Source organism: Papio anubis, chromosome 8 (assembly GCF_008728515.1).
Source record: "Papio anubis isolate 15944 chromosome 8, Panubis1.0, whole genome shotgun sequence".
In the NCBI taxonomy this organism is placed as follows: domain Eukaryota; kingdom Metazoa; phylum Chordata; class Mammalia; order Primates; family Cercopithecidae; genus Papio; species Papio anubis.
In genome coordinates this window covers 8,861,073-8,885,276 of record NC_044983.1, presented here as the reverse complement: position 1 = coordinate 8,885,276, position 24,204 = coordinate 8,861,073, and the positions used below count along the sequence as shown (strand labels likewise).

General features: G+C 39.4%; 1 protein-coding gene across 9 annotated transcripts in view; it reads left to right on the top strand.

Moving 5' to 3' along the window:
* The window catches only part of MSRA (methionine sulfoxide reductase A), a 390,657-nt gene that overhangs the window by 29,987 nt on the left and 336,466 nt on the right, over positions 1 to 24,204 (top strand). Inside the window, exons 1-2 of one of the 9 annotated variants that reach the window (XM_009212527.4) lie at positions 2,389 to 3,158; positions 3,359 to 3,433. The exons of 6 other annotated variants lie outside the window; for them this stretch is intronic. Coding sequence is in view for 2 of the 3 variants with exons in the window: in XM_021942805.2 (XP_021798497.1) it covers positions 3,146 to 3,158 (13 nt within the window). In the remaining variant the exon portion in view is untranslated. Of the gene's footprint in view, positions 1 to 810; positions 3,159 to 3,358; positions 3,434 to 24,204 lie in introns of those variants that run through there. 2 more of the 9 variants (XM_021942805.2, XM_003902436.5) reach the window with 2 other exon arrangements.

The following is a 24,204-nucleotide window of genomic DNA, read 5'->3' as shown; positions in this document are numbered from 1 at the left end:
CTGTTCTTACGTATGTTTATATTGGTTGTCTCTTCTTGATGAATTAACCCTGCTAGCATTATAAAATGTCCTTCTTTATCTCTAGTAGCAAGAGTTTTCTTAAAATCTGTTTTGCCTGTTAGTATAAGCATTCCAGCTCTCTTTGGGTTACCATTTGCATGGTATATATATTTTCCATAGTTTTACTTTCAACCTTTTTGTGTCTTTGAGTATAAAGTGTATCTTTTGTAGACAGCATATAGTTGAACTATGTTTTAAAATTTTAATCCATTCTACCAATCTATGTCTTTTAATTGGAGTGTTTAATTCATTTAAGTTTAATGCAATTACTGATGAGATAGGATTTATTTATGCTATTTGGCTGTATTCTATGTATCTTTGTCTTTTTTGTTCTTCTATTACTGCCTTATTTTATGTTAAATATTTTCTCAAGTAACATTTTAATTTCCTTGCCATTTATTTTCCTCTATATTGTTGAGTTATTTGCTTAGTGGTTGCCCTGGGGATTACAGTTAACATCTTAATTTATAACAATCTAATTCAGATTAATGCCAACTTAATAATATACAAAAACTTTGCTCCTATATAGCTCTGTTCTATTCCTTCTTTACTCTTATTGTCACATATTACCTCTTTATACATTGTGTGCTTTTCAACATAGGTTTATAACAACAGTTTTATGCTTTTGTCATTTAAATCAGACAGAAAAGAGTACATTTATCCCATTTTAAATATTTTAGAAATGTTTAAGAATATTAAAAAATTTAAACTATATGGCATGTTTTAAAATACATTTATACGATTTGTAAAATACTCACTTCTGCAGTTACCTTTATACTTACTCCTATATTTCTTCATTGATTTGATTTACTGTCTAGTGTCTTTTCATTTCAGCTTGGTGGAAACATTCCTGTATTTCTTGTAGAGCAAGTCTGCTAGTAATGAACTCTGTTTTTATCTGGAATGTCTTAATGTCTCCTTCATTTTCAAAGAATAGTTTTGCTGACATAGAATTCTTAGTTGACAGTTATTTTCCTTTCAGCTCTTTGACTATGTTATCCCACTGCTTTCTGGTCTCCATGGTTTTCAATGACAAATCAGCTGTTAATCTTACTGAGGATTCCTTGCACATGACGAGTCGCTTCTCCCATGCTGCTTTCAAGAGTCTCTTTAGCCTTTGGCTACTAACAGGTTATTGGTTTTGAATTACAAATTCACTGTTAGCCTGCCCACATATCATCATCCCTATTTGAAAGGACAGCACAGGATGCTTTTGTCAGTGCTTTAGTTCAACCCTTATGATATCTCTGTAGCATTTTTTTGATCTATCAACTTTATGGTTTAGTAATATGTGGTTTTGTTTTTCACTGTCATTCAGAGTGATATTTATGTGATCTGTTCCCATAACTTATTCACTTAATAGGTTTGTTGAACACCTGTATATGGAAGGCTCTATGCAAGACTTTGTTTTCTTAGATAAGTGACACATGATCCTAATTGTGAGGATGACACATTTGATTGGCAAAACACATATACTTAACTAATTACCATGCAGTTAGGATGAAGGTATACTATGTGCATAAACATAGTAGTTTGGGAGCAAAGAGTAAGAAGTCACTGATTTTCATATTTGGTAGATGAGCAAACTGAGGAGACTAGATAGATTAGCAATTTGAGACCTTGAGTTATCTAAATTTGAAAGTGACAGAATCAAGGACTAGAAGTCACTGTTCTGGGTTCTTTCTATGAAACAATGATGATTCTAGAATGTGGCTATTTTCTATGTTCAAGCCTCATAGGTAAAAGTGATTTCTTAAACCAGGTAAGTGTGTGAAGCACAGACTGGCTGTTTTGCTTCAAAAGGTGTTTATGGTAAAAATAAAAGCAAACAGTACTTATTTCATCTTATTATATTGTATTAATATGAATCAAGTAAACAAGTGACTATGTTAGAACTTGAGATGTCAAAATATGAAAAGATACTTACTCTTATTAAATTTACCCTAGATGTTTTCTTTTTCTTTTTTATTGTTATTTGTTTTGTCAAAAGAACTCTTCTCCTCCCTCCATCTGTAGTAAAATTTTGAATAGGTACAGTTTGTATTAGAGCCTCCTTAAAAATAAAGTTACAGATCAATCAAAACTATATTCGTTCTCCATAGGATAAAGCATGACATTTCTGGGCATACAGTTTTAATTTTAATCTGCTTGCCTCCGTTTCTATTCTCCCATGAGTCTTTGCAGCAGGACAAGGAAAAGCAAGTCTTATAAAAAGAAATACAGTATGTGGTGCTTATTAAAGTTACATACATCTCTTCTCACAGGAGAAATTTGATTTATTGCAGGTTGTGCATATGTCGCATATGGACATTTCTAGGGAACAGATTCCTTATTGCTGAGCAGTGAATGGCTTCTAGTACTCCATTATTGCTCCGGGAACATGTTAGTAATAATTATGAAAGGTAGAATACCATGAAATCTGTAAGGTGATTTGGCAGAAGTCGATGCTGTTGGTGCCAGGATTTGGGTACCGTACCACGGTTTCCTGTTTTCAAATGTATTAATTGATCCGCAAAGGACATCTTTTGGAGACAAGAATTCAGACAGACTGGCACAGCCTGGACCTCCGCCAAGACTGCTCGGAAGGTTGCCATACTGGGAGCAAAAGAGTGAGAGAGAGAAAGAGGGAGAGAGAGAGGCAGAGGGAGAGCTGAGGAAAGAAAAAAAGGCAAGACTTGGCACAGCTCAGTCAAATCAGCTTCTTTTGTCTGCTTTCTCGGCTTGAGCTTCAGGAAAGAAAACCGTCCTGGGGTACAGAAAAACTCAGAACTTTTTGGTTTTCAAACTTAGAAGGCTTTTTAAGTCTCTTGGGCTATTTGAAAGTGTTGGTACATACAATGACGTTTAGTCACCAGTATTAAGGGAAATAAAAGCCTTTTTCAAAACGAAGCTTCCACAGTGTCCATGCATTTGGGAAATACCATATTTGATTTTTTGCATGTATGATTATACCATGAGAGACAGGATTAATATAGAAGATGGCAAGGCAAATTTCTAATAGAGGGAATATTAATTTTCTACAAAATAAAGTTTGTTCATCAACACAAACCTGCTTTCAAATCAAATCAGAAAGACATCCTTCGGAATGTGTTCAGAACGTAAGTTTTTAGATTTTATTTTATTTTATTTTTAGACATTTATAGACATTAACTTTTCAAGGAGCCTTTCTAAGATTTTATGCAGCCCAGCCAGGAAGTCAGAGTAAAAGTTGTTTTATCCATGTGTTTAAGAAAACGTTTTCTTAAAGCAACAGCTTTTATTTCTGCTGCTTCATGCTGTCCTAAACTACATCCCCCAGCAATTAGTGACAACACTGAAGACCAGAAAGGCAAGCTGAAGACACCAGACTTCGCTTGAAGGGCAAACAAGAAATGTGAGCTTGGTCATTATTTTTTTGTGTGTCTTTGCTCTGAACCATTTTTGGGAGGTGGGTGGGGAGGTGTCTATGTCTAAGAGATGTATGCGATTAGTGAATTCTCATTGTGAGAAGGAAATGATGAAAGGTGATTTTTATGATGTTGGCAGAAATGGCTGGGAATGGTAGAGAATAGAAATTTAAATCTTTTGGAGAAGAAGTGGTGAGCTGTGTTTGCAATACTTGGAGAAAAATTCCTTAATTTTGGTTGATTAGATTTTATAATTAAACGATTCTGGTTCTCTCAAAATGTTTTAAGTAGAAGGAAAATTTAGAAACTTTACCGATTTTCTTTTTAATACTACCTGGTGTTTTACTTAGATATATACTTTATATCTAATTTCTGAACAATAAATCCTTCCTATTAGGCCTGATTGTGATTGGATTGTGATAGTTCTGTTCTTAAAAATCAGCATTATTGTAGGAGAGGTTAACTGTAAGGCATGTGTTACTGTGGACCACCCTCATTGTAAGTATTCTGTTTTTAAAGAGAGTTTGAGTTGTAGGATTAGGTTATGACTTCCTATATTCATGTATTTTCTTTTTATTTTATATGCTGAAAGAATACAGGAAAATTGTATCTATTCACATAAGTACTCATCATTTTGGGCAGTATGAAAGAGTGCCCCTGGATCTGTGCTTTTGTTTTGAGTATGTAATCATTGATTTGTTAATCCTTCGACAATAAAAACCTGTCTATAGCTTTCCATTATTGCGCGCCTTAAATGATCAATTGTTTCAGATGTTTTTTATAAAATTATAGTGACACATCAGCAATCCTGAAAATGGCATTTAATATATAAATATGATTGAAAAATATATGAAATCAGAGGAGTTTGAACAGTTAAGCTTAAGTATATTCTTCAACTTTTTAATTAATCAACATTTTGATTTTCAGTAAAATGAAATCACTTAACGTTTATGTGTGTTGCCAAAATGACAACCTTTGTTTAATAAGCTCCTTTATACACTACCTCGCTGATACTCCTAAAATGGACGCCAAGACATGAAAGACATGCTGATAGGCACTGGGAAGGAAATGTTTGCCTGACTGCAGTCTTCCTTTTTGAATTGATTACAGGATCATTCATGCCTATACTAAAAACAACAATATATGAAACAAAAAGAAAGTTCAGCAAATAAGTTTAAATGAGAGCTTCATTTTAGTACTGACCGTCTTATTGCCGATTTATATTTACTTCCATTTACTTCTTAAACATTTAACATAACTTCTTGCCTTTTAGGTTTGCTAAATATATAACTTATTTAATTTTTTAAGGCCTTTTTTTCTTGAAGTTAAAATAATTTTGCTAGCTGATTTCTTAACTTCTTTGCAGCGAACTCAGAACAAACTTATATCCAAACTATTTCATGTCCAATTATTTTCTAACAGTATGATCAAAAGTAGGTGAATTAAAAGACAAATATGTCAGAATATATCTTAAGAAATATTAAATTTTTTGATACTGGTAAAACTATATTTTACAGAGTGTATTAAACTTAAAATTTGATAAATATTAGTTATTATAGTCACTGAAGTTTCTTACCAGTAGCTTCTCTCTGGCCTACTCATTACATAGCTTAAAATGAAAGAAAATCTCCTATAAAGATGTTCCTTGTAAACCGGGTATAATAGACATGTCTTTGTGCAAGCTTTTTTTGTTTTAAAAAAGTGTGATTAAGAAGTTGCGTTGATTACATTTTTTTAAAAAGACATTTAGTTGTAACATAATGCATGCTTCTTTGCTTTTAGACCTTTTGTACTGCAAACACATTGACATTTAGGTTATTAACTATTTCCATATTAGTATTAATATTTCAAATCTTATTTTAAAATATATAAATACTAGTGGTTTGATTGTAAATGAACTCTATCTCAGCTCATATTTGTTGTTGTTTGAATTGTATAATATTGCGAAGTAAAATTATTAAGGCAGAAATGGATTAATATTTAACTGCTACTTGATGCCTATTATTAAATTCCATTTTGATGTATGTACCTGAACATGCAAGCACATTATTCTACAAATTAATGCGAACTTCTCAGGGAGCGTTAGTCCAGTATTTTATAATTACTGACTCATTTATTCATTTATTCAACAAATGTTTATTGAGCGCTCACTTAAATATGCTAATATTTTATTGATAAAGTTATTTTGGGTAATGGGGATGGAAGAGGGAATAGATTTAAAATAAAGTTTAAACGCCTAGATAGAAAAAGGCAGTACTATAATGAGATTTATTTCAACAAAGTATGTTCACTTTTCTTGCACAATACACATATTGTAGAGTGTGATTATAAAAAATCAGGAGATTAATTGTATTACACGTAGCTGTAAGAATCTTGTTTTATGACTATTTTGGTTGTTACATTTTATTGGCCAAAAAACTTGAGTTGTTCAAGTCTTCTGACAGACATGTAAAATAAGCAATTCAAATCAGGGAGGAAGAAACTAAGATTGAGCCCCTGCTCATACGCTGGATCTTACATATGTCAAAGCAGGTGTAATTGAACCTTCCAAGATGTGGCTGCAACGTAAACAACAGTGGCCTGTTTATGTGGGATTTTTTTCTTTCCTTTGTTTTCTGTTGTGAGACAAAGGAGGAAGATAAGGCCCATCCCACATCCTGAGGCCAGCATGGCCCTTTGAAAGAAAGTTTGCTAGGGGGTGGTGTATTTTAAATGGACCTATCAGTTCACTTTCTATATTCTAGTGGTTTGCATGTGTGTGTATGTGTGTGTGAGAGAGAGAGAGAGAGTGCATTTAACTCAGTGGCCTAACTTTATTCCATGCAGTTGTTCTCTGATACAAAAAGGAGGCATAGGTTCATCTTTGAAGAGGAGATAAAAGTCACGTGATCCGAGGAGATGTGCTTGTAGGCTGCTTTGGTCGCCCAGGCGTAAGGCAGAGCTGCTGGCCCATGGAATGGAGATGAGAAGTGTCTCGGCCGCGGGTATACACTGCTGAGGTCATTCAGCAGATACTCCCAGAGGACTTGCTCTGTGCCAGGCAAAAGGTAGAATAGCTGCCCACAGGAATTCCTAATGTAGTTGGGTAGAGGAGAGGATAGGAATAATTGATGAATGTGGATACCTTTTCAGGTTACCAAATACCTTTGCCTGTTATTCTGTGTAATCCAAGCAGCCATGCTGGGCACAGGGACTGGTATGCAATGGCCACTTAATAAGTATTCATGGAAGAAGTAAACCGAGTGGTGAACTAGAGGATTATCTTCTTGAGTCTTATTTGACTAAGAGAGTTTTTTCCTTCATGGATGGGAAAACAAAAATCACTCTGCTTTCTTTCTTGTTTCTCTGTTGCTGGTTATGGGTTTAGAGGGGTGCAGCAGAGGGCCACATTATTTGTGACCATGTTAGGCTCTCTTGAGGTGGCCATTGGAGAAGATATAAAACAAGGACTTGCCTGGTATGGGGTGGCCCTGGACACCTGCTTTCTCTCTGGCCAGCTGTCCATTGTCTTGCATTCCCTGTGTCCTCATTTTCCCAAAGGATCCCATACTGTACCTTAGGACTTGGTGGTGCGGCCTGAGCATGCAGCCTGCCAGTGGAATGCCCAGTGAGTTGAAAGTGTTTCTTTTGAGGGCGGGACAAAGGCAGAGGAGATTGAGACAGAGAAGGTGGTGGAGGGCAGTTGCGCAGAGCTGAGGGCGCTGCCCAGCAAGCAGCTTCAGTCCTGTTGTAGATGCAGCACCAGGGGCCTGTGATGGAGCGAGGATGAATGTGGGGTCCTGAGTTAGACTGCAATATCAGCAACTGCAGGCGTTGAGAGGGCATAACGTGTTATTGGGGGGGCTGCATGAGGGGATGTAAATGGGTTGCTGAGGCCAGTTCATGTTGAACAGAGTCTTTCTGGGTCTTTCTCCAGGGAGATTTTGATGCCCAGGAGAGGGAGAGGCAGAGTCAGGATCATTGTGTGCAGTTCTGTGTCCTAGGCAGTGAGGAGCTGGAATTTAGCCTCTGCTTTGCTGCCCAAGCCCTGTGCCTTGATCTGCTGCAGGAAGGTACCAAGTCCCCATTGTGCTTGTGGAGGTTCTGGGGTGCATACATGCTTGTAATTGGAATAGCAGGTATTGGGAGAAGGTCAAAGGTCTGTGGCCAGCGAGGGCGGTGTTCCAGAATCTGACCATGGAGTCTAGGGGGCTAGGGGATGTGATCAGAAGTGTTCTAGAGAACATGGTGAAACAGGGAAGAATGAGTAAGTAGAAATTTAGATCAAGTGAAAGAAAAGGTTCTGAGAGTACTGGAATTAGGAGTTTATTCTGAAACTCATCAGGTTATGAATAATTGCACCACCTCTGCAAGGCTCAACTTAAAAGTTTGGCCATTATTTTATTTCTCAGATTATTTTATTTCTCCAAAAGCAAGCCGAAAGTGAAAAAAGTTACCTGTGTGTGTTCTGTATTTCACATTATCAGAGGAGATGAACATTTTCTCCTCTTACAGTTAAGACTCTTAGTCCTATACAATTAGAATACCCCTTATGAATGGATCTGGAGGTTTTGTGCAAAATATTGAAGAATTAGTCCCTCTGGAGTGATGCCATTCTTTTATCCTTGTCTATCAATATAATTTGTATCTATTTTCCTATTAACCCTTCTAAGTCATTGTACCTTATCTGAAAAGATCAAAGTGTTCTCAAAGACCCAGGAGTGTTTCGCCTTAGCTGTATTCATGGGAAAGCTGCCTTTGAAACAAATAGTCCTTTACCATCATGGGTTAGAGATAATGTTTCTCAGCATCTCCCCAACCTGAGTTTGAATTTTGACTCAATTTTTTGGTTGTGGGACTTTGGCCAAGTTATGGAAACCCAATTTCTTCATCTGTAGAACAGGGATCATGGTATTTCCCTCACAAGATTTTGGGAGGAGAAATAAGGAAATACTTAGCATAGTGTCTGGTATGTAGTAAATACTTAATAAATTGTAGATATTATTTATTTTAATTTTTTTTTAAATTTTTAGAAATTGATAAAATTTGTGTAACGTATATTTTACTGTCTTAACCATTTTTCAGTGGTATCAGGTACATTCACATTGTTATGCTACCATTGCCGTCATCAAGCCACAGAAGTCTTTTCATCTTGCAAAACCAAAATTCTGTACCCATAAACAATAACTTTCTATTCTTCCCTTCCCCAAACCCCCCAACAGAGTCATGGCAACCACAATTCTGTTTTCTGTCTCTATGAATTTGACTACTTCAGGTACCTCGTATAAGTGGAATCATGCAGTGTTTGTCCTTTTGTGACTGGCTTCTTCTACGTAGCATAATGTCCTCAGGATCCATACATGTTTTAGCACGTGTCAGAATTTCCTTCTTTTATAAGGCTGAATAATACTCCATTGTAGGGACAGACCTCATTTTCTTTCTCCATTCATCTGCCGGTGGAAACTTGGGTTGCTTCCACCTTTTGGCTATTGTGAATAATGGTGCTATGAACATGAGTGCACAGGTATCTCTTTGAGCTCCTGTTTCCAGTTCTTTTGGGTATATCCCCAAAAGTGGAATTCTGGGTTGACAGTTTTATTTTTTCAGCACAACTTCCGTTGTACCCCCTTCTTTTGCCTTTGTGGTTTCTGATGAGAAATCTGTCATTTGAATTGTTTTGACCTTCAGCTAAGATGTCCTTTTTCTCTCACTACTTTCAAAATCTTGCTCTGTCCTTAGTTTTCAAGGAGTGTGTTATGTTGTGCCTTTTTGTGGATTTCTTTGGGTGTATCCTGTTTGGGGATCATTCACCTTCTCAAATATGTAGGTTTGTGTCTTTTGCTAAATTGGGGAAGTTTTCAGGCATTATTTCTTTGAGTACTTCTCCAGGTGTGCCCTCTTTCTCCTTTCCTTCCAAGCCTTGGAGGATGTGAATGTTAAAACTTTGTTATAGTTCTACCAGGGCTTGATACTGATTATTTTTTAAGTCTATTTTCTCTTTACTGTTCAGATTGGGTAATTTCTATTGTTCCTACCTTCAGATTCACCTCCTCTTTCCTCTATCATCTTCGTTCTGCTGTTTAGCTCACCTAGTGAGTTTTAATTTCAGTTATTATATTTTATCTGCTATGTCTTTACTGAGACTTTCTGTTTTTAAAATTTTTTTCCTGCCCATTTTTGATTGTTTGTTGAAACATGTTTATAATGGCTACTTTCAAATCCTTGTCAGATAATTCCAACATCTGTGCCATCTCAGTGTTGGCATCTCTTGACTAACTTCTCATTTAAATTGAGATTTTCCTGGTTCTTGGTGTGATAAATGATTTTGATTATATCCAGGCATGTTAGGTACTGTGCTATGAGACTGGATTTTATTTAAGCCTTCTGTGTTAACAAACCTTCTCCGACACTGTGCTAGCAGGGGAAAGGGGGGCACTCTCATTTTGTGAGGTGGGGGAGTAGGAGGGTACCTTATTGTTGCTAGGTGAGGGTGGAATTCAGGCTACCCATAGTTGATACTGTTATTTTTATTGATAGGTTTGTACTTGGTGCAGGAACCTGGACAGTGTCTGACCTGTGTATTCCTTAAATTTAGCTTATGTTGTTGGTGCTACTTGTGTTTGATAACTTGTTTAATGATAGTTACATTCTCAAATTAGGAACTGAGCCTTCTTTAATCACTAGTTACCCAGAGATTAGTATGTGTTTACCACTAGCACATTGAATAAAAGAGTATAAGAGATGACATTATAGTTTCTACTTTATTAATTTAGAAAATTTATTTTTAAAATGAGAGAATACCCTACCTGGGTAAGATGTCCATTTTTTTTTTTTTATTAACATGCGAGTTTTCATCAGACTTTTGCAACTTATTTTTAGAAGAGGTCGATATATTAAAAATAGTCAGAAGAAGCAGATTTGACTGAAGGCTTTAAAAATGTCAGTGATAAAGTATTCTATTTCATTTGTGAATTCAAACCTGTAGCTTCAGGTCAGTAACACAGATCTTAAAGATGATGCATATAACTTTGGAATAATACATTGTCAGGGTTCTTACTGGTCATCTGTGCTGTAGCATTGACAGTGTGAGATCCCAGTTGTGCATCCCTTACTAACTGGATAATCTTGGGAAAGTCTCCAAAACTCTAAAGGTTGACTTTTCCTATAAGTGAAATGGCTGTCATAATACCGATATCAAAGGGTTGTTCAGAATATTAAATGAGATAATGTGCCTGAAAGCAATTTAGCTGATAGGTATCACAAACATGGGAGATAATTACCTAGTTTAGTTACTCCAGACACATGAAGGTGATGGATAAAGATAATGTACCTAATTCTGTATGCTTTTCAACTGTGCATTCCAATAGACTGTTATATATGTGTATATTTAAAATGCTTTAAAATTGTTTAAATATGGAAGACCTTCAAACATATAGCAAATTATTAAATAAAATACAATGAATACACGTATACCCATTATCCAGAAGTGACAAATGCCATATTTATTTTCCTCAGATGTTAAAAAAAGACATTAACGATATAACTAAAGCCTTATTCTCTCACTTCTGAAGTTGGTGTAGAACACTTTCATGCGCATTTTTGTGGAATTACCGCATATACATGTAGCCATAAACAATATATTTTACATGTTTAAAAACTTAGATAAAATATTTTATACTGTTGCTATCCTTTTGCAGTTGAAATTAGATATTTCTGAGCGTTATCTCTATTGCTAATGCAGGTATAAGGCTGTAGAGTGTCTCTTTTTAGTGTAGCCATTCTTCTATGGATGGGCATTTAGAGATCTACCTTGTGCTACCCATGCTGTCATGACCCTCCTACACATCTAGGTGATCTCTAAGGGAGGACTTAGAAATGGAGCCCAGTTTCTGACTATTTCAACTTTACTCAGTAATGCCACACCATTCTCCCAACCATTTGTACTGTGAACCCAAAAGCGTTTGAGACAGGTCTCAATCAATTTAGAAAGTTTTATTTTGCCAAGGTTAAGGATGCATCTGTGGCAGCCTTAGGAGGTCCTGACATGTGCCCAGGGTGGTTGGGGTGCAGTTTGGTTTTATACCTTTTAGGGAGACATATAACACATCAATCAATACCTGTAAGTTGCACACTGGTTTGATCTGGAAGGGCAGGACAACTTGAAGCAGGGGCTCCTAGGGCATAGGTAGATTTAAAAATTTTGATTAGCAGCTGATTGAAAAAATTATCCTCAATAAGAAGGAATGTCTGGATTATGATAAGGGGTTGTGGGGACCAAGGTTTTATCATGCAGATGAAGCCTCCTGGTAGCAGGTTTCAGAAAGAATAGATTATAAGTGTTTCTTATCAGATTTAAGGTCTGTGTTGATATTAATGCTGGTCTGCTTTTCCTGAATTCCAGAAGGGAGCAGGATATAATGAGGCATGTCCATCTCCCCTTCACATCATAGCCTGAACTGGTTTTTCAGGTTGACTTTGGAATGCCCTTGGCCAAGAGGAGAGGTCCATTCAGATGGTTGAGGGGGGCTTAGAATTTTATTTTTGGTTTACAGTACCCGTTTATATTCCTGTACTAGGGCATCAAAGTTCTTGTCTCACTGTATCTTCACCAACAGTTGGTAGTACTAGACTTTAAAATTTTTGTCAATCTCATGGGCAAGAAATATTTTACTGTTATTTTTATTGGTATAGCTGATTACTTAGTGAGATTGAGCATCTTTTTATATTGGCAATTTAGATTTCCTTTTCTGTGCATTCTCTGTATCCTTTGCACAGTATTCTTTTGAGTTTTATTCTTACTAATTTGTGCATATTAACTAATCCTTTGTTATGCTGATTGAAAATACCTTCTCAATCTTTTTTTTTTTTTTTTTTTTTTTTCATTTTCCTTATGGCAACTTTGGAAGTGAACTATGGAATATGCTTGAAAAATTGGAATGCTTTTGTTTTTCATTTTCAAAAGTGATTTTAGTGATAATACATGCTTACAACCCATGCTTTCCGATGAGGCAGAGAGGGCTAATGGGACTAATTTCTTAGAATGCTTCAGAATTTTGTCTCCTTAATTAACATCTAGAGGAAAAAGTTTCTTCTTTTCCATGTAGACTTTTGGTCAACTTAACATCTTGGGCAGATTCTTAGTTCCCAGGCATCAATCATTGAATTAAAGACTTGTGGAGTTTTACGCTGTTATTTGCAGGGACTGCTATAGTACACCGATAATATAGGCACATTTCCATTGCATCTGCAACGTTACCAAATAGGAGTTCTAGGGTCCTTAGAAAGAATGTTCTGTTGATCCGATTATAATGCTTTCTATACAGTGAATAATCTCGGTGCAATAAGCACTTTCTCCTTCTCCTAACCAGTAGTCTTGCTAACAAAATAACTTAATTGAGAAATGCACACTGTTGGGGCAAGTGGATTGAGTTGTGGCTGAGGCTCCTTGTGTATCTTTTGTTGTGCAATCAAGTAGCACTTATTCACGGACTTTGCTCATGCTGTCCCGTCTAAACAAAACCCACCTAATCTCCCAAATCACTTTGCAAAACAAAAGAACACCCAGAAGATACAGAAACCAGGAGGACGGGGAGGCTGTGGAGTATTTTAGGCAGCACTCCCCCTTTCCCTGCTAGTCACCATGTATATGAAACTGCTTTAGTAATTATACATCTGTTTTAAAATTGGAATGGGAAAGGATAGTCTCTTCACAATCCTATAGGAACCCTCCTTGGTTATTCAGACATTTGGCACCACTGCGTGTCTGCTGATGGTTTGCCACAGTCATAGGTGAGGTTCTAGGCAGATATTAACAGCTGGTGGAAAAGTGGGCTTGCAGACCCAAACGTGGAAGTCAGGCCTCGAGGTCTGGATCTCACAGACTTGCCTTTCTTAAGGACAGTGGCCATACGCTTTGCTAAGTCAATTCCAGTTGGCCTTGCTGTACTCGTTTGCCATTTACTGCAGGGCGTGAGCCTCCTTTCAGCATGTGGGAACCAGTGAAGTGTCCTCTCATTGGCTAGCTTTGATATTTTCTTCTTTCTTCACTTACTGAATTCTTCCCTAGAATCAGCATTTGGCTCCAGTCACCATCTCTGCACCATTCCTCTACTGTTTAAAAGTTTTAAGGAAAATTTTAATAAAGAGTGTATGAAAATAATGACTGTTGTGTAATTACAAACTCTGTTTTCTCTGTTATCTAAGTCAGTGCAACTCAGAGAGACTGGCAGACACACACACCACACACATTTCAGGTGAGGAAGTAGAGGCCCAGGGAAGTGAAGTGCCTAGCCTTGTTAGTAGCAATGCTAGGGCTCAAATCAAGTCGTCTGCTTCCAGATTTGTTGTGCTTCTCATGATTTCACATTTGTTCACTCTGTGATGGGACCACCAGGAGAATAGCAAGTTGCTACTTTTATAGTAGCCCCTCCATACACCCTTGGGACTGTGTCCTTAGGTCAGTCCTTCTGTCTACCACCTACACACCCACTCACCCACCCACTCACCTACCTACCTACCCACCAACCTATCCACCTACCCCTCCCCCCACCCACTTACACCTCCACCTACCCCATCCATTCACCCTCTCACCCACCTACCCACCCACCAACCCCATCCAGCCAGCCAGCCAGCAGTCAGTCCATTATTCATTTAGTCTCTGAGTCCCTCAGTGCTGAATGATAAGGCCACATCATGGATAGAACACAGATAACTCCTGCCATCACCCAGCTGATGGTACAGTGGTGAAGGACTACAGAGCAGTAAACGTGGCCAAGCGCAGTGACTATTAGGACAGGAGAAAGGATCCTGCTTTTCCTCAGCTTCCTGTCTCTCTGCAACTCAGAGGGAGAATCAAAATTCACATTTTTTAGAGAACATGGATCTCTCAGAATATGAGAGTTTGATGAATGTTTTTTAAAATTTAACACTGAGTATAGAGCTCTGAAAAATAAACACTCTAGAGTTTTAGTGTCTTAGAGGTCATTTAGTTTGCCTCCTTGTAACCAAACTGATGAGAATCTTTTTTGACCTCCTGAGAAGCAGATGCTAGCATCTGTAGGCAGCAGTTCCCATGGTACTCATACTCAGTGCCTAGCAAAGAGGTACATAATGAGGTATTCTGTGCATCTCTGACTCAGAACGTTCCTACTTCATCTTCCACCTGGTTTCCTTCTAATGCTTTGCAATAACAGATCAGTGTAGATGAGTTTTGTTTAGCTATTTCTGGATGTAAGCATTTTAAAAAAAGGAAAAAGAAGCAAAAGAGCCACAAAAACCCAACATGCTGTTTAAATAAAGAAAAATGAGTTTGACTTCCAAGATAGCTTTTGCCATTTTTTTAATGCTTATTCTCCTTCTGAGAGCTTGTTATGGAACAGAATGTGACCGAGTTTACCGTGGTAAGCCTGTCTTGTCCAGGCCAGGGGATGAATTAGAGCACTGAAAAAGGCCAGAGGAGCAGGCAGAACTGTACCTAAATTATCCCCGGATATTGCTAAGTGATTCTACTTTTTAAAAGACCTCCAGAGAGAGCATCCCTAATCCCCTTTAGTTTGCCTTTACAGTGTTTAATAACCTTTGCTGTCAGGAAATTCTTCCTCATATTTAACCCAACTGTCCCTTGCCACCAATCACTCCCATTTCTCTTATCTTTGGTGGTGGCAGAATATAGGGGTCATTGTCTTCTCAATAATATCCTTAATGTTTCTGAAGGGTATCAGGAAGGCCTCCCTAAGCCCAGACTTCTGCAAGTTGGAGAAATACAATTTTTTTCTCCTCTACACCCCCATTCTCAGTGGTCCTATTTGGACATATAATCTCTGACATTTATTCTTAAGTCTCTGTTGCAAACATTCACATCAGGCCTGTCTGGAGATACCCATTGGTTCCATTTTCACTCACAGGGCAAGGTCCTTTCATGATTTCCCTGGCTGTTGATTCAGTCACATTAACTCCTGTTTGTTGAGCTCTCACTAGGTGGGAGGTGCCACCTTAGTGGCTGGTGGGATGTGAAGGGGATTGACTCCCACCGACTTGCACCTAGAAGGAGGAGCCTGAATGTCACCCGCCAGTTACAGTCCTTGTGATAGTCTGTGGATTAGAACCACTGGTTTCTCTTTTCTACAAAGACATTTTTTTTTCTGATTTATATTTTGGTACTTTAGAGTTTACATTTACCCTATCCTCAGAGAGTTAAGGCACTATCATGTTATTCATGCCTTCTTTACTCTTGATCCATTTTATGAACGCCCCAAGGAAGTTTGCACATAGAAACTTTGGCCTGTGAGCAACTGGTGAGGCTGTTTCCCTTTAGATTCTGGATGATCCTCACGAGGGGGTGTGATGGATCTTTGCAGGTCTCCAGCACTTATCAGAAATGCCTGCACGTTTTAAACAAATTAATGACTGGTGGTTGGTTGTCAAATGAGTTGTTGGGAAATTTTTTTTTAGTTCTCTGTCTCTCCACTCCTTTCACCTCAACATAAAAGCAGCCCAGAGCTTCTGCCTGGCTGCCAGTGTAGGCAGCCCTCCCACCTCGGCTGCCAAACTCTTAGCAGATGAAATAAAAATCTATTTATAACTGGTCTCTGATGGATTTCCTCCCTACCTGGGCTAGTGCTCCATCAGCAGGTGTACTGAACAGATGGAGAAGGGTTTTAAGTTTTTCAGTTCAATTAGATCAACTCTCTAGGTTCAGGCCAGCACATCCCCTTTCTCACTTAGTGTCTTCCTCTTGGCATTAAAATTGTTGAGCATAGCAAAACACAAATTAAGTCCAGGAGATAAAATGTGTATAGTGCCTGCCTTTTAAAAAAAGCACTTTGGCACAGGAACCATATTTGACATCGTATGCTAAATCTGTCTTAACCCTTTTCTCCCTAGTGCTTAATTTTAATGTGATTTAAATCAGTATTTGGAGTGCTAAGATGCTAAAGAGCACAAATGCTTTCTTTTTTTCCTTTTCTTTTTCTTTCTTTCTTTCATTCTTTTTTTTTTTGAGATGGGGTCTCACTCTGTCACCCAGGCTGGAGTACAGAGGTGCAATCTTGGCTGACTGCAACCTCCATCTCCCAGGCTCAAACGGTCCTCCCACCTCAGCCTCCCAATTAGCTGGGACAACAGGCACACACCTACTACACTCAGCTAATTATTTGTATTTTTGGTAGAGACAGGGTTTTACCATGTTGCCCAGGCTGGTCTTGAATTCCTGAACTCAAGTGATCCACCCGCCTTGGCCTCCCAAAGTACTAGAGTTACAGGTATGCACCACTGTGCCCAGTCTTTTTTCTTATGATGTGTTTTTAGCATTGGAATTTAAGTATTTTGAAAGTATATCACACTGTTTTTGAAGAAACTTTATCTCTGATAGTAGTTCAGTTTATATGATAAAGCATTTTAATGAGGAGATGAAGTCATTCAGTTCATGATAGTTATTTGATGTCTTTTTTTCAGTTTGTTGAACTGTCTAGGATAGCGATCAAGTGATACCACTCACTGGTCCAAAACCAGTCTGAATATGGCCTTACCTAGCTCTGGGTTTTAAGACCGCTAGTCTGTGAAAGATCAGTTGCCACAGTTTTTGGTTTCCACATATGTAAAGATTCGTTATAATTACCAAATCCACCCTTAGTAGGCTGTATCATCTCTTGTTCCCCAGATCCCAGATTTCGGTCTGTCCCTGACTCTCAGATGGGAGGCCACTCTGATGGCAGCCCCAGTTCATGCTCCACACAGACGTTCACTGAGCCTCTGCCCGGCGTTCCGACACAGCCTTCCACGAGGCTCCCATCTGGATTCTTTGTCCGCGCTAACACCATCACATTTAATTATCTTTGTGAAGCTGGGTTTGAAACAAGAAAGGTTTGGCCTATTTCAGTGGATGTTTTGTTCCCATAACCGGAACAGGTTTTCTTTGGTGGTTTTATTTTGCCCCATTCTTTGTAATTTCTGGATATTTTCAAGAGTGTGGATTATCCAGATTTGTGGCTTGTTCTCCAGCCTCCCTCCCATTTTGTTACCCACTAGGATGCGTATCGTGGTTGTCGGGGGCCAAAGGAAATTCCACCAAGTCAGCCTCACTGCTGGCTGCAAGTGGGGTGCGTGATTTAAGTTAGGAGAAATAGTGCAAACAAGACCACCGCTTCCTGTTTGTGTCATTGTCTGGCAAGTGCCTTTGAAGATTTTCTCTCGTTTTCTGTATTTTTTCACAGACTCTCATATTTGGAGGATAAGTTAAATATTACCTAGAAAGTCACTTCTGATCCTCCATCTCCTTAGCAGGATCTATGTCAAGTGTTTTGATTTTCACAGTAGTGATGGTGCTTTCTCCCAGGCTGGCTGACCTGTGCTGTCTTTGCTAAATTATTCTATTGAGTTGTGGTGCTGCGATCTTTCTACCCATTACTTTAATCTGTGGATTCTCCTTTAACCTTTTGGGGTCATACAGCACAAAATCTAATTCCGACACGTGGCAGCCTTTCACGTATTTGAAAAATGACCCTTCTGTAATCCACCAATCGACAGGACATGCATGGTTTAGTTACATGGTTTTTCTCCGAACCATCTCCAGTCTAGCAATTTCTTTATTGTGGAGTGGCATGCAAAAAGGAAAGTCACATTTTTGTCTAGGTTCTGTCTGACAAGTGTGGAACCATCACTGATCTAGTTGGAGGTCAAGCAAGTATGAGAACTTCCCGTGTGCTTGATTTGACCAAGTGTAGCATCTTAGTCTCCCAGTAGGACAAAAGGGTTTCTGTGGTATCCAGGGACGGGATGGATCGACTTTGATCATTTGGACCTGGCTTTGGTCATTTCTTGGTACCCACTACATGGCCGGGTGATGGCAGTGCATGAATGTGTGGAAAATGATGTCAAACAGGGTGCTGGATGACAAGTTCAGGCCTCCAGAGCACTCATGTGGCCTGTGAACATAAATCATTCCATTCAATCAAACCTCCACCCTTGCCCCCGCCCTCACTGAGTTGCTACACCACTGTGTTTTCTCTCTCGGGGCCACTTATTCTTGTCTTGTTTGTAAAAGCCAAAACAATAGGATGCTAGGTTCTCGAGGCAGATTAAAATAGATTCCCAGGTTAACTCCATTTATGATTTGTCTATCTCTTCCCCTCTCCACTCCTGCAGTGAGGGAATTATCATAGGGAGGGACCATCAGACAGTCTTTTTGGGGGATTTTTTTCTTACATAGTATTAACACATTTATTTCCAAGAGGTTTTAAAGGCAAAATATATGAATGCCTAGGTATGTTGAGATCTTTCAGAACATAGAAAGAATGGAAATGTCCTTGTTCACATTATTAGGCTAGTATCACATGATAAGGGCAGTCAAAAGCCCAAAGGAAATTTTAGCAGATTTAGAGAGAACTACTTTTGGTTCACCTGGGTAACTGGCACAATGCTATGTGCTGTGAGATGGTCACACACGCTGTCTCATGTAGGCTTCACACAACCGCCCTGTGAGGCTCACGTTCTGTCGTTAACAGAGGAGGACGGTGACACTCAAGTGGGGACCAGCTGGTCCTTGCGGCAGCCAAGGTCATAGCCACTTATTCCTACTGTTGGGTTTTGGTGGCTGCTCTTGGTCAGATTTACCAGAAGTTTGTCTTCTTTATTTTTCTTTTAAAGACTCAGTTCTTAATTCCATTTGTTAATCCTAATAGATAATATCTTTGTTCTCTAATTTTGTAGTCAGCTCTGACACCCAAGCCCCAGCTTTTATCCACAGTCCTGCACTGCCTCCTTATTTTAAAAGAGCAACTCACCACAATCAAGTAGGGTTTATTCCAGAAACAAAAGAATAGTTCTTAGGAAAGCTACTAGTGTAATACAGGCTATTAATTCATTAGAGAAGCGACTGTGTGACCATCTTGATAGATACGCAAAAGCCATTTGATTTGATTCAACACTTACTTTTTCTTAAAGAAACAAAAGCTGTTGGTAAATGAGATATAGAAGGCTACCTCTCTTACGTAATAGAGAATTTCTGGGAAAAGCTATTAACATTCTTACTGAAGTCATGGACAGTGAAAAATGCCTGCCACATCACAGTTCTTCCACCTTGTCTTGGAAGTTGTAGCTGATGCCATTGAACAATATAAAGAAATAAGAAATACAAATACTGGAAAAAGGCAAGAGCCATTATTGTCAGATGCTGTGACGACCTGGAATACTCATGAAAGGATATTTCTTGAGCACGTACTATGTGCTAAGCTCCCTGTCATGTAAAACTTATATTAGGGAAGACATTCAATTAAATATGCAACTCTAATGTGGTGATATAAATTCTATGACAGAAAAAAACACAGAGAGCTATGGGAACCTGATAGCCATGGCTTTCTGAGCCCTGCAGGGGTGGGGTTGGAGAAGTTTTTCTCTTCTTCAAACTTGCCAAGTTCATGGTGGCCTCAAGGCCCATTGCTGCAACCATTCCCTGTCTGAAGAGCTCTCACCCTTGAAGTTTTATGGCTGCCTCCTTTGACTCAGGGGGTCTGGGCTCAATTGTCTCCTTTTCAGGAGAGGTCATTCCTGATCTCCCCATCTAACATGGCTCCTTACCCCTGCTGGTCCATAACAATGTCACCCCTGCAGTGACCTCTGTTGGCTGCTTGCATATTCTCTGTCTGCACGCCGTCACCTCACAGGTCTCCTCCAAGAGTGTAGAGCTTGTCAGTCTTGTTCACGGTTTTATCCTCAGGGTAGAGAACTGTGTCTTCCCCCGTAGGTGCTCACTAAATAATTGTTGTGTGAATGTGCTGGAAGAGAGGAAGTGGAGGCAGGAGATGGTGTTTGTAGGCTGCCGCTTCGGGAGGAAGCCAAGGGTGGAGCCTGACCTGGGCTGGGGAGGCATGGCTTTGATGAAGACAGTTTTTTTTTGTTTTTGTTTTTGAGGTGTGTGTTTAAACGCTGAGCAAAAGGTTGATTTGGGAGATCTAGAAGAAGGGAGAAGGGAGGATATATGGCAGACTGGGAAAATGGGCACAGGTGTTAGCTTGAAAGAGTAGGGGAAACAGCTCTTCCCTGTAATGGGAGGGTAGGAGGAGGGGATTGTGCAGAACTGACGTTCATAGGTCTGGTGATGGGACGTTGGGGAAGTTTTGTTCTTTGAATGATGCTATTGTTGACAGTGAGAAGTGGTGGGCTTGGAAATTTGAATAAAGTAGGCAATAAAATGTGTACTGGCCATTAAGAAGAAAGAAAATGAGACAGAGCAGACTGGGAAATGTGGGAGGCTTGTTGGGTACCCAGTTAAAGGTGAAAGACTGAATTTATGGTGACACCAATCTGTGAGTTCAGGAGATTCTCCATGGAAGCCTTAAGCAGCCCAGGTATATGCAGGTTTTTTTTTTTTTTTTTGGAAAGATTTATTTATTGTTTATTGAGATATAATTCACATACTGTAAACTTCTCCATTTTAAAATATGCAATTCAGTGGTGTTTAGCATGTCCACAAAATTGTGTGGCCATCACCACTGTCTAATTACAGAACATTTTTATTATCCCCAAAAGAAATTCCATACCCTTTTGGACTCACTCCTCATTCTGCTCTTCCCCCTGCCCTTGGCAGTTACTAGTTCACTTTTGTGTCTATGGATTTGTCTATTCTGAACCTTTCCTATAAATAGAATCATGTAATAGGTGGTGCTGGTCATTGGCGTCTGGCTTCTGTTGCTTAGCATGATGTTTTCAAGGTTCATCTATGTTGCAGCATGTATCAGTATTTCATTCCTTTTTGTGGCTGAATAATCCATTTTATTGACATACCATATTTTGACATTTTGTTTATCATTCATCAGTTGATGGACATTTGGGTTCTTTTTACTATTTGACTATCTCAAATAATGCTGCTGTGAACATTGGTGGACAAGCTTTTGTGTGAATATATGTTTTCAGTTATCTGGGGGCCAGACCTAAGAGTGGAAATCTTGGGCCATTTGGCAACCTATGTATGTTTAACTTTTTGAAGAATGTCCAAACTGTTTTTCACAATAGCTGCATCATTTTACGTTGCCACCAGTAACGTGTAAGCATTCCGATTTCTCTACATCCTTGCCAACACTTGTTATTGTTTTTTTCTTTTAATTACAGCCATGCTAGTGGGTGTGAAGCGGTATCTCATTCCAAGTGTGTGCATATTGAAGATGCACTTAGATTGATCAATGGTTGGGATTTTGCTAGAAGGCTCTATGGAAAAAGAGAGGCCTTATGTAGTTGAGGATGGTGGCAAGTGGATAATTGAAGCGACGGGTCAGGGATTAAATGAAAGAAATTTTCTGGACCAAGGAAAGCAAACCACAAAAATTTACTAAAGGGAAGAAAGGAGGCCTTAAATTAATGAAAGACTCAATATTGTAAAGATGTCAATTCTCTCAAAATCTCATATGTAAATGTAATATAATTCCAGCAGAAATCCCAATGAAAAATTTTTGAGGGATTTGCTAAAATGATATTAAATTCTACTGGAATGTTTAAATACATGAAAACACTCAAGATATATTTGGGGGAAAACAATAACAATGATAGGGACTTATTTACCAGATATTAAAATATACTATAAAATTAGTTATTAAGCAGTGTAGTTTTAGCAATGGATTGCTGGAACAAAAGAAAAGTCCCAGGTTAACATGAACATGTATTATAAGATAAAGATGACTTTGCCTTGTCAGAAGTGAAAGGATAATTTTGTAAATGGCATTGGGCAACTGGATTACTATGTCAAAAATGTAAAGTTATATCCCTGTTTCACATCTGACAGCACAATAATTTTGAAGTTAAATATTTGTGAAGAAAAATCTATTCATAGAACACTAGAAGAGAGACTGCCAGTCGTGGGGGTTAGATTTTGTGCAATGGAAGAGAGACCAACCTCACAGCAAAGAGGCCATTGAAGACTTGGGCAGAGCTGGGAGTGATGCAGCCACAGCCAGGAACAGCAAGAGTTGCAGGGGCCACTAGAAGCTGGAGGAGGCAAGGAAAGGTCCTCTCCTGCACCTTCAGAGGGAGCAGGGCCCCTCCAGCACCTTGATGTTTGGACTTCTGGCCTCCAGAACTACGAGAAAATCAATTTCTGTGTCTAAGCCCCTGGTCTGTGGTAATTTGTTCCCGCAGCCCTAGGGAACAATGCAGTGACTCTCAGACAGGATTTGATGGAGAGAGTGGTCAGAACCAGTGGAGCTTTCTAAAAGATTGATGCCACGAGCTACGTTTGTCTAGTCTGGGCAGACAAGAGATTTCCATTCATGATTAAGGAGGGCCCACGGATCTGCATGACGAATTTGAGGAGGGTACGCTGGTCCCGCAGGGCAAGGACGTCATCTTAGTCGCTGCTGTATCCCCAGCATTTAGAACAGTTAGAACAGAACACAGTCCACACTCAATAACTCTTCAATGGATTAATTAATAAATAGAAAACACAAAAATGTAAGCAATATCCATTTTTAAAACAAGATATTAATCTTTGAATAAAACCAGGTCGTGGTGGGGACCACAGGACCAGAATAGTTGCCGTTCCCTTCACCTCCCACTTCATTCACCCATGGTGGCTCGAGGGGACAGAGGTGTGAGATCATGGCTGGAACCACCGCTCTGACTTGGAGCTGCTGAAATGGTAGACTGGCGGTCTGCCCTCATGGTGCATGGTTTCAAGCTACATGTCAGAGGAAAGCACCATCCTTGCAGCTAATGACACTAAAACTCAAGTTAGATTATGGCAATCTTGTCCAACCCATGGGCCACATGCGACCCAGGATGGCACTGAGTGCAGCCTAACACATATTCATCAACTTTCTTAAAACATTGATTTTTAAAAATTTTAAGTTCATTAGCTATCATTAGTGTATTTTATATGTGGCCCAAGACAATTCTTCCAGTATGGCGCAGGGAAGCCCAAAGATTGGACACCCCCTGGACTATAGTATTAATGCATCGCTTGGTTCATTCTTTTCACATATTGAGTACAAAGTAATTCATTGGCCGGGCGCGGTGGCTCACGCCTGTAATCCCAGCACTTTGGGAGGCCGAGACGGGCGGATCACGAGGTCAGGAGATCGAGACCATCCTGGCTAACACGGTGAAACCCTGTCTCTACTAAAAAATACAAAAAACTAGCCGGGCGAGGTGGCGGGCGCCTGTAATCCCAGCTACTCGGGAGGCTGAGGCAGGAGAATGGCGTAAACCTGGGAGGTGGAGCTTGCCGTGAGCTGAGATCCGGCCACTGCACTCCAGCCTGGGCGACAGAGCGAGACTCCGTCTCAAAAAAAAAAAAAAAGTAATTCATGTGATAAGCAATCCTTGAGCACCTCCTGTGTGCTGTATGCCATGCTATGGTCTGGGGTACGGAGAACAAAGAGGTGATCCTTACCCTTGAGGCTTATACAGGTTATTGTAGGCTAATAGCCATCTAGATAAGTAGACAAATCACTTGGATGTCATGTGATAACATACATGTCATCGATAGACACCTAGGATGCCTCAGGAGCACAGAGCAGGGCCTGCCAACACACTGGGCGTCGTAGATTTTACAAAAGATGGAGTTTTGGCCGGGCACTGGGCGTCGTAGATTTTACAAAAGATGGAGTTTTGGCCGGGCACTGTGGCTCATGCCTGTAATTTCAGCACTTTGGGAGGCTGAGGCAGGTGGATCACCTGAGGTCGAGAGTTTGAGACCAGCCTGACCAACATGGAGAAGCCCTGTCTCTACTGAAAATGCAAAATTAGTCGGGTGTGGTGGCACATGCCTGTAATCCCAGCTACTCGAGAGGTGAGG